The sequence below is a fragment of the Triticum urartu genome, chromosome 4 (assembly GCF_003073215.2).
Source record: "Triticum urartu cultivar G1812 chromosome 4, Tu2.1, whole genome shotgun sequence".
In the NCBI taxonomy this organism is placed as follows: Eukaryota; Viridiplantae; Streptophyta; class Magnoliopsida; order Poales; family Poaceae; genus Triticum; species Triticum urartu.
In genome coordinates this window covers 31,688,958-31,699,499 of record NC_053025.1, presented here as the reverse complement: position 1 = coordinate 31,699,499, position 10,542 = coordinate 31,688,958, and the positions used below count along the sequence as shown (strand labels likewise).

General features: G+C 49.0%; 2 protein-coding genes across 3 annotated transcripts; both read right to left on the bottom strand.

Moving 5' to 3' along the window:
- Positions 1-271: 271 nt before the first annotated feature.
- On the bottom strand, positions 272-2,921 carry LOC125550452. Of its 2 annotated transcripts, XM_048713448.1 has the most exons (3): positions 2,412-2,921; positions 2,208-2,343; positions 272-2,063 (listed from the first exon to the last, which is right to left on the bottom strand). In XM_048713448.1, the coding sequence occupies exons 1-3, from the start codon at positions 2,742-2,744 to the stop codon at positions 406-408; spliced, it is 2,127 nt and encodes a 708-aa protein (XP_048569405.1). In that variant the 5' UTR covers positions 2,745-2,921; the 3' UTR covers positions 272-405. The 2 variants fall into 2 exon arrangements, with proteins under 2 accessions (XP_048569405.1, XP_048569406.1); XM_048713449.1 differs by having other exon boundaries at positions 2,208-2,921.
- Positions 2,922-3,065: 144 nt separating this feature from the next.
- On the bottom strand, positions 3,066-6,598 carry LOC125550453 (calcium load-activated calcium channel-like). The gene is made up of 2 exons (XM_048713450.1): positions 5,844-6,598; positions 3,066-3,378 (listed from the first exon to the last, which is right to left on the bottom strand). The coding sequence occupies exon 1, from the start codon at positions 6,439-6,441 to the stop codon at positions 5,845-5,847; it is 597 nt and encodes a 198-aa protein (XP_048569407.1). The 5' UTR covers positions 6,442-6,598; the 3' UTR covers positions 3,066-3,378; position 5,844.
- Between the last annotated feature and the right edge of the window lie 3,944 nt (positions 6,599-10,542).

Here is a 10,542-nt window from a genome sequence, read left to right as displayed (position 1 = left end):
CTCAAAATAAGTGTCTTAACTTAGTACAACTTTGTAAAATAAGTGTCTTGACAACTTTGTACTGAAGCTAGTACAAAGTTGAGACACTTATTTTGAAACAAAGGGAGTATTTGTTGTTTTGAAGAGGTTGCCCTCTTTAGTTGGAACTTCCATTGGGACTTCCGGTACCTCATCTGTACCAGTAGAATTTCTAATCAAGCGCGGGAGTTGTTTGCTAAAAAGGGTGACTTAGATTTCGAAGCTACTCCAATCTTCCGTAGGTGCTATCCGCGGTTTTGAAAAAGGTTGTCCTCTTTAGTTGGAACTTTTTCACTTCCATTGGACATTGGACGATACAAACGCTCACAATTCGAATACAATCGTCCCAACAATCAGGATATCAAGCCAACACACTTCACTCTACGCCTACCATCTTTCATCTCCCTCCCACATATTCTTCTCCTTGGGCCCGGTCGGCCCTTCCTCTTTGGAGAGCTCGTTCGGCATCTTGTTCAGCATGTTCTCCGCCGGACAACTGAGCCGCTGGGGCATACTCTTCACCATCCGCTCCGTCCCCGTCCTCGACCTGTAGATCACCGTCGGCCCCCACTCCCGCATGAACTGCAGCCACTGGGGCTCGGCCACGACGCCCTCTCCCAGGTACTCCGCCGCCACCACGCGGTACTTGACGCTGGAGTCGACGGACAGCTTGCTCCGGGCGGCCTCGTTCAGGATCCCGACCCCGAGCGCCGCCGAGCCCTGCAGGTACACGCCGGCGCGCGGGTAGCTCGCGTGCCCGTTCCGGGACGAGTACACCGCAGGCCTGTTCCCCGCGGCGTACTCCAGCTTGGCCGCGTCCACCCACCTGCCCCCGCTGTGCTGCGAGTAGTAGACGGCCATGAGCTCGCCGGTGAAGTTGCTGACCCGGAGCGTGAAGTGCTCCCAGTCGCCGACGTGCTGCCCGGTCGTGCCCAGCGGGAGGTTGATCGGGCCGAGCTTCAGCCTGGCCGGGCCGTTGAACGGGCAGAATACCCACATGGCCACGTCGGTGCACGCCCCGCCCATCGCCGGCTTCACGTGCGCGTACAGCTCCGCGCTCTCGATGTCGCCGCGGATGACCGCCTGCCTCCTCTTGCCGCCCGGTATGTCCATCCAGTACTCCCCGTCGTTCCACCCGCCGCCCGGGAGGTTGGACCCCTCGGCGTCGATCTCCTCGCCGACGGCGCCTCCCCCTTTCTTGAAAATCTTGGCGCCGTTCTTGAAGTACCAGGCGACGGACGACGGCAGGTAGACCTCCTTCGGGTGGAAGTAGAGCGTGGGGCCGTAATGCTGGATCACGGCGTGCACCTGCTCCAGGGTAGGCATCGCCGACAGGTCGAGGTCGACGTTCTTGAGGCACGCGAGGCCCTGCTCGCCCGGGGCCGGGGAGGAGCACCCGTCCGCGGCGGCGCACCAGAAAGTGCCGGCGCCGATGCCCTTCTCCCGCATCCCTCTTTTCAGCGGCCTCACGCCACGCACGGCGAAGGCCTTGCCGGGCGACGCGGACGTCGGGCGCGTGAGCTGCAGGTGGAGCAGCGAGCCGTGCGGCTCGCACTCGTCGGTGAGGTCGGCGCGCACGCAGCCCACCGCGTCGAGCGGCGGTTTGCCGGGCTCCGTCGTGACGAGGATCCCGAGCGCCCGGTACCCCTCCGGCGGCACGGGGAGCCAGAAGTAGGCGTCGCTGCGGCCGTAGCCGACGCAAGAGCCCGCGCCCGCACTCGCGCCGGCGGCACCGGCAGTTGCGTGGAAGGCCCAGACGAGCTCATAGTCCCGCGGCGCGCGGAGGGGCGGCTCCGCGGAGCGCGGCGGGTCGGCGGCCCTGGCGACGATGAGGTGGCCGTGGAGTTTGCGGCTGTTGGGCTGGCAGTAGTGGCCGAGCAGGGTGAAGCCCTCGGGGACGCCGACCGGCCGGTAGAAGGTGGCGCCGTTGCAGCGCTGCAGCCGCGCCGACGGCGACAGGGTGCAGATTCTGTCGAAGGCCGTGGCCGCCGCGAGCTCCAGCTCCCCTCCGGCCACGCGGATCCTCCCCCGCGCGAACCCGCCACCTGCAACAATGGGAGAGGCACGTCGGTCGAACCCACACATCAATCAACGAATCAATGGAAACCAGAGCCTACTAGAGTAGAAACCAATAATGCAGGGAGGCGAAAGCGAAATCGAGGACGGGGACGGACGGTCGGCACGCGTACCTTGCGGCCACGTCGGGAGGGGCTCGGGGAAGGAGAAGGGCTCCGGCGCCGGGTCCTCGGCGGCGCCGGCGCCGGCGCGGCCAAAGTAGCGGCCCAGCATGTCTGTCTCGATTGGGTCCGTGCGGTGGTGTTTGGGCTGGTGACAGGAGAGCAGAACGTGTCACTCAACCCGGATCAGCTGCTAACTAGAGTAGCTAGTCCTACCTCTGCCTGGGATCTGGTGGAGACGACAAGATCTAGACCCGGCTGGCTTGGAGGGACAACTATGCCAAAGCCATCCGGATGAGATGAGAACTTGAGAAGTGAACGGGATGATGCCTCGCTCGCACGCTGGGTTTTGGATTTGGTTTTGCTGCGATGCCAAGATGGGTATGATGCCGGGGCCCGGCCTCTGTGTCTGTGTGACTGACCCGCGCCAAAAGGCAAATGCAGATGCCCTGTCCGCACCAACCCTGGATTGGTGGATACACTGGTACTGAATAAACGATGCCGTGCTCTTTTCCGTCCCATTGGACGACGCATCCCAAGCTTTTGCATCGGGGAGGTCGTGGGGGCCGCGCGCACCCTCTATTTCGAGGTGGCCCGTCCGTGCATGCTTTTGCCCGTCGGCGAGTGCGGTACACGACGGTCAGCGCCCAGATATTATTAGTACCTACTCGCAACTTTTGTGCACGGCGGAGCGGCTGGCACGTCGATATCGACACCGACCGTGCAAGGTAGATAGACAAGGCGGCGCTTGAACTGGCACCCTTGGCTTGAGGATCGAACATTGTCCGTGGCAACGACACAGGTGACACACAACAAAGCAAGCGTTGCACGGGGAAACTAGCAACGGCAACCTTGTCCGTGGCAAGGACATAGTAGAACCAATTTTGGTGATACTAGAACGACCGATGATAAAATACAACTCTACGACAAACCCGACAACAGATTGCTTGGGGTGAACTCAAGAATGTTCATGATACAGCCAGCCTACGTACGGTTCATGCCTGCTTACCATGGGTGGAAGAAATGAATTGTATCATTACAGTATCTTCTAGTGTTTCTCCTCTGAGCGACTAGGTAGGTTATTTATCTTCCTTTCAGGGCAACAACTCTTTCTGGGAGACCAACTCATATGCTTTGCTTCAGATCAGGGGCATCACATGTATGTATAGAGGGGATCATCAAGCTGCAAAAGGAGAGGGAATGTACCGGTTAGAGAATTGCAAATAAAGTTATGTGCCTGTCCTAAGGGCCAGTTCTTTTGGGCAATTCTCCCAGAATTGACCCCCTCCCCAGCTTCTCCCAGAATTGCCACTCCAGCTTCACTAATTAGCTAGGAATTGTAAAAAAATATCAAGTGGCAATTCTGGGAGAAGTTGGGGAGGGGGTCAATTATGGGAGAATTGCCCAAAAGAACTGGCCCTAAGTACCAAGTCTGGCACCGCAACTGCAACACCTCTAATTGCTGCTGGCGATGCAAAATTACAGTATCTATTGATGCATGGTTCAAGGCAAAAAGATCACATGGGGATGCGTCTGCGGACGTATAAGGGCCCAAATTTGCCCAGCCCGGTTTGTAAGATGCTCTGCCTCTTAACAATGGACTAGCATATGCATACCCAAGTTCACGTACCTACATGCCAAAAGAAGAATTTGATAACACGGCAATAGGAATGAATATCTTACAAAGAAGTTGATCAGAAATGCCATTCCCCAAGAGTACGTAACCAACGGCATCTGAAGACGACTTCTCTCTAAGAAAATTGTGATCCATAAATCACTCTTCACCACATTCTGACAATGCAAAGAATGTGCCTCTAGAACTCAAGGGCTCAAACGCCCAGGCAGAGTAAAATCAAGCAAGTCGATTTGGGGTGGGGGTGTTTCAGAGAATATGATAGTATATCCTTTATTAAACTAAATATATTGATTGAGCAGCGATCGGTGTAGTAGTACAATATACTTACTCCGTTCCTAAATATAAGTCTTTTTAGATATTTTAATATGGATCACATACGGAGCAAAATGAGTGAATCCACACTCTAAAATGCGTCTATATACATCTGTATGTAGTCCATATTATAATCTCTAAAAGGACTTATAACGGAGGGAGTAGAATCTACTGCATTGATTTAGCAGTGTTGCAATAAGTCGATCAGTGATTGGTATTAGTACAATCTACAATATATCTACTGTATTTAGTAATATGTATTGGTAATATACCCCATGAATCACGTTCTTCTCAGGTCTGAAGAAGCAACCATTACTCATACAGTGCTATATTCTGATGAATCACTAAGTTGAGATACATTAAACCCACATGGCTTATGTGGTCAGCTATCTCAAAACTGAATATAAAAAATGTTAGCGTACATTGGAGAGGCAGTTTTTCCTGGAAAAAAAATGTTAGGATGCATGTCCACCGTCTATTAAGAACCCTCATTAATGAATCCTTTGGCTTGGTGTCTACTGTCTAGAGCCTAGCCTAAAACAAATAATCCTGATGATCAATGCACAGAATGATAGAAATCATGACAACTGTTAGGTTTCAAGGGTGTTCAACTATAGTGCACACTTCTTGGACATCGAAGCTAATAAACCCTTGTCCACATCAACAGACTAACACGAATTAGTTCAGATGGAGCTCAGCTGATCCTTAACAAAAGTATCAACACAAAATAGTTGTGAGAATTCTGAAAGCCAAAAGGCGATATATTCTCTGTTCCCCTGATACAGAGATTCAACACGTTCTCAGAAACACAAGGAAAAGCTAATGGGGCCTGCTACCGCAACTTCAAATTCGTAGACAGAACAAGGAGGAAACTAGCTAAATTGTAGAAATCATGACGACTGTTAGGTTACAAGGGTGTTTAACTGTAGTGCACACTTCTTGGACATCAAAGCTAAGAAACCCTTATCCACATCAACAGAGTAACATTAACTAGTCCAGATGGAGCTCAGTTGATCCATAACCAAAATACAAACACAAAATAGTTTGAGAATTCTCAAAGCCAAAAGGGGATATATTCTCTGTTCCCCTGATACCAAGATCCAACACGTTCTCAGAAACACAAGCAAAAGCTAATGGGGCCTGCTTCTACAACTTCAAATTCATAGACAAAACAAGGAGGAACACTAGCTAAACTGTTGTATTCTTGGACTACAGTCTAGATTCTATAATCTACACAAAACTGTTTCGATATACAGGCACATATCTAATGGCATTGAAGCACACTTCTGTATTCCAAAGTTCATGACAGTTAGATTAGGCGACAGTATGATTGAGTGTCCCACACGCCTTAGTGAACCGCACCCAAATCTGCAGATAGTTATTCTAGCCAATAATCAGAGTCATAAATCTCGACATTTTAGATTAGCACACGTGAACAAAAGCATCAAACCCAAGAATACGGCATCTAACAACTTAATGCAGCTTTAAGCCACTAATAATAGACGTAAATCTCATGCATCAATAGTCTGATCTTGCAAAAAGTCAAGCTCATAACTGCATCAGTGGATCCAGGATGCAATTTTAACAGAATCCACCATGCTGATCTATTCACTTGTATAAGATTCCAGAGGTGCGAAATCTAGCGCGCGTAGCAGCAGCGGAATAAAAATAAAAATAGAGCAAAAGGATCGATTTAGTACCTCAATTGGTTTTGGGATCGGGCATGGCGAAGAGGCCGCCGCCGGGCCCGGCGGCGGCGCGGGGCGGCGTGAAGCCGAGCAGCTTCTGGAGGTTGGTCCGTATGCTCATGGAGCAGAGGAAGTAGAGGAAGACCATGGCGCAGTCGGTGGGGTCGTTCCCGGGGAGGCCGCGGTGGCTCATGCGCTGCACGAGCGGGACGGGCGCGAAGGGCAGCTTGGCGACGGCGCGGCCCTCGAAGAGCGAGTTGAGGAGGCCGAAGACGACGAAGAGCACGGCGGCGACGACGGCGCCGGACTTGAGCTTGGCGAGGGAGAGCTCCCGCGAGGCGTCCTTGAGGCTGGACTCGACGCGGTCCATCTTCTTGGCCCGCGAGGAGGCCGGCTGGGAGGAGGGGGCCGCGCCGGTGCCGGACGAGGTGGACTTCATGGAGTCGAGCTTGCGGGAGTGGCGCTCGATGGAGGCGCGGAGGGAGTTGTAGGTGGCGGTGCGGTAGATGAGGAGCCAGGAGATGGCCTCGCAGAGCACCGCCGTGGCGCCCGAGATGGCCACCACCGAGAGGCTGTCGCCGTAGCGGAGGGAGGAGAGCGCCGAGGCCATGGTTCTTCTGGTGGGCTCGTCGCCGCGGCCGGCCGGCGGGGTGGGGTGGGGGTGGGAGAGGGACGGGGCAGAGAGATCTCGATTTGGCTGCGGGGAGGGAGGAAGCACCGCGTTCGGGATGTAGTTTGGGCAGTTGGTTGTTGTGCGCGTGCGGTTCGGCCGTGTGGGCTACGGACACTCGATGAGGGCGGCGAGGTTGCGGCGTGGCGGCTGACATGCGGGCCGTGTGGGGAGTTGGAAGGAAACTTGAGATGGTCTCCTTGAAAAACCAAGAGCAACCTTGTTTGGAAGAAAAAAAAACACTAGGCTGTCAGTTTGATGGCTTGGAAGCATGTCAAGTGGTGCGTCCAGTCCAGTCGCCATGTGCTAGATGATTCCTTTGAATTTCAGCTTTTTTTATCTGATTTTCCTAAGTGTTGGAGAAAAATTACGCGAAAAGAAATTATGCTTCTACAAGGAGCATTCATAGAAGCACATGTTTCTTCCGCAAACAAAATACTATACAGAAGCACATATTTACTTCCGCAAGAAGTATAGTTGTGCTTCTAAAAAAAAGTGCTTCCAGAGAAGCATAAATTTGCTTTCGCGAGAAGGTGCAAATGCTTAGACGAGGAGCACAACATGTGCTCCAAAAAAAAAGGTGAAAACCCTTGCTTTGGGGCTCCATTTATACTTTCGGGTTTTAGTTGTTGTTGTTTTGCGCAAATTGTTTCTTTTTATGGTTTTTTGTATTCATTTTATTTTTATGAAAAAAATTCATCGAAACCTACCAAAAAATGTTTGGGCTTTAGACACATGGTTCATGAGATAAAAATGTTTTGAATAGAAAAATCTACCAAAAAACGAAAACACCCAGATTGCGACAAGTCATGCATAGCCTGAGAAGGTAGGGTGACATTTGTAAGGGATCCCCTTAATATAACTAGTGATTTCATTGAAAACCTATTTGCCGCCGTTGTGGCAAACCATCAAGGCACACCTATTGCTCGTATATTCCCTCAAAGAAAAAAATATATTGCTCGTATATGGGCCGGCCCACGTGTCAGTTTTGTATGTGTGAGTAGTCTGGTTTTAGGACCCTAGATGGTTCCTGAAACTAAACCAGTTTTTTATTACGGTTTTCAGTTGTATTTTACAAAATGTTTAATATAATAAAAAAAATGTTTGGCTTTTTAAAAAAAATTGAAATTTTGAATTTTGTTAATGTTTCTAAAAATTGTTTAATTTTTCTATGTTCATAATTTCAAAAAAATGTGTTTCAATTTTTTTGTTTGAAGATTCAAAAAATGTACTTGTTTTTAAAAATATGTTCACAAATTCAAAAGGTGGTCATGGTTTCAAACAATTTTGGAATTCTAAAACATCTTCTTATTTTTTGCAAATTATTCACTGATTTAAAAGGATGTTCACAAATTTTAAAAGTGTTTGCATTCAAAAGATTATCCACTTTGAAAAAAATCATGTTTTTTTAAATATTGTTTGGGATCTGTAGCATCCTGAATCTCATCAGCTCGAGTGGCAAGCAGCGCGCGCTCGCGAGCATGATCTCCTATGCTTGGCACACCTCGCATGCATAAATTTTTGCGGAGTTTTCGGCTGCGTTTGGCAGCAAGGTATTTTCAAAGTTTTGTGATAATACTGCGGTTTTTGAAAAAAACAATGGTTTTGAATACTTTGATGTGTTTGGCTTTAGAAAAAACTGAAGTTTTATAAACCACAGTATCCCAGAAACCATGGTATTTTTGTTGTATCGGAAAAAAAGGTCTGGACCTCTTTTTTCTAAACCGAACGAAGCGCAATCGACGTCGCCGTCTACGTCGAGATAATTATACCTGATGAGATCGCCTCCTACTTTTTCTCTGTCTGTTATCTCGTAAACCAATATCTATTATATCTCCTGCTTATTAGCCGAATTCGTTTGATCGTGTACGTATAGTCGGTCTCTTGGGTGATTCTTCTTCCAGCCGGGAGTACAAAGGGCGCACATACGTGCACATAGAACTTTGACCCGACTGGAAGTACATGCACGTATAGAAATAATATGATTACTGAACTTAAGTTGCCACGTGCTCTTGGTCAATCATGTACGTCCTGTTTAAATACTTGGTCAAAACTTTGGTAAAACAGCAGCAGCCAAACACATGTAAAACTGAGAAAAACATTGGTTTTAAGAAACTGCAGTATTCCTTGCCCATCCATCAGAATACTACGGTTTTCAATTACCACAGTTTTCTAAAAACTTTGCTGCCAAACTAGGCCTTCACTGTTTTTCAGGCCATAGTATTACTCACCCTGCTAGGCTAGCCCAGTCGGCCACTGCCTATGCGAATGGGCCACTTTTTTGGTGCAAAACACGTCAAATAGGACCTCCTGGTTTCCTTCGCCCCTTGGTGTAGCTGGTTAATAAACTTTTTTCTTTAGAGAAAGCTTTAAATGATCCCGGCTTTGAATTTATGAAGCCATAAATCAGTTAGGAAATAAAACAGTTGAATAGATGCATTGGGGTTACTGGAGGAAAACCCGCGTCAAGTAGTCGGGGCTTCAGCGCCCACGATTGGGTTGGCCTGTTTTCCTTTTTTTCTGTTTCTATTTTTCTTTCCTATTTATTTTTTATTATTTTCTTAAGAAATTTTAAAAAGTTTGTGGTTTTTATTTTTTTCAAAATTTTAAATTTTTTTTCAATTCTGTTTATAAATTGAAAAAATAGAATTTTGAAAATTGTTCGCTTCTTTTTAGAAAATGTTCGAAATTTGTCAGAGGAATGGATGTATTTATCTGACAAATATTTCCGGATGGAGGGAGTATTATTTTGAAAGTTTGTTCACAAATTAAAACATGTTCAATTGTTCAAATGTGTTCACAATATTTTAAAAAAATGTTATCAAATTATGTTTGTAAATTTAGAAATATTTGGGGTAATTTTTGAAAAATGTGTTTTTCCCAAAATCTGCACTTTTTCATAAAACATTCCCAATTAAAAAAAATCCAAATTTCAAACTTCCATCTATCTTTGGAGATAGTTCATTACAGTTTCGTGGTCTTAAGCAACCAGTAACGCCCATCGGTTGTAGTGGCTAACAACATTCATTCAGCAACGAGAGGTCATGAGTTTGATCCCAGGCGATTGCTACTTTTGACGACTGTTACGACCCACACAATACAACTACGCGTCTGCCAATGGGCCGGCCTAGTCGAAGGTTATCCCCTAGGCAATCGGTCGTAACTAGCGTCATATAGGAGCTCCCGTTGCTAGAAATCAAACTCACTACATCTATAATAAGATACAAAGAATTGAAAAATAAAGAGCACAACTTGCTAAAGATGTAGCACTCCATGCAATGACACCGAAGAAATCTTGGCTGTAGAAGCAAAGCAAGGCACAACCGATCTGTTGGGGAACGTAGCAGAAATTCAAAAATTTTCCTACGTGTCACCAAGATCTATCTATGGAGAAACCAGCAACGAGGGAAAGGAGAGTGCATCTACATACCCTTGTAGATCGCTATGCGGAAGCGTTCAAGTGAACGGGGTTGATGGAGTCGTACTCGTCGTGATCCAAATCACCGGAGATCCTAGTGCCGAACGGACGGCACCTCCACGTTCAACACACGTACAGCCCGGTGACGTCTCCCATGCCTTGATCCAGCAAAGAGAGAGGGAGAGGTTGAGGAAGACTCCATCCAGCAGCAGCACAACGGCGTGGTGGTGGTGGAGGAGCGTGGTACTCCAGCAGGGCTTCGCCAAGCACCGCAAGAGACGAGGAGGGAGAGGGGTAGAGTTGCGCCAAGAAGGAGAGAAACTCGTGTGTATTGGGCAGCCCATACCTCAACTATATATAGAGGAAGGGGAGGGGCTGCGCCCCCACCTAGGGTTCCCTCCCTAGGGGTGGCGGCAGCCCCCTAGATCCCATCTAGGGGCGGCCAAGGGGAGGGGAGAGGGGGAGGCGCACCAGGGTGGGCCTTAGGGCCCATCTGCCCTAGGGTTTGCCCCCTTTCCCTCTTCCCTGCGCCTTGGGCCTTGGTGGGGGGCGCACCAGCCCATCTGGGGATGGTCCCCTCCCACACTTAGCCCATGCAGCCCTCCGGGGCTCGTGGCCCCACT

What these genes read in the sequence shown, in the direction of transcription:
- LOC125550452 (XM_048713448.1), bottom strand. Translation starts at nt 2,744, where the DNA reads ATGCAAAAGCTTGGGATGCGTCGTCCAATGGGACGGAAAAGAGCACGG. An exon ending in CCACCAGATCCCAGGCAGAG is followed by an intron (nt 2,344 to 2,411) that starts GTAGGACTAGCT and finishes TCCTGTCACCAG; the next exon opens with CCCAAACACCACCGCACGGA. An exon ending in CCTCCCGACGTGGCCGCAAG is followed by an intron (nt 2,064 to 2,207) that starts GTACGCGTGCCG and finishes CCATTGTTGCAG; the next exon opens with GTGGCGGGTTCGCGCGGGGG.
- LOC125550453 (XM_048713450.1), bottom strand. Translation starts at nt 6,441, where the DNA reads ATGGCCTCGGCGCTCTCCTCCCTCCGCTACGGCGACAGCCTCTCGGTG.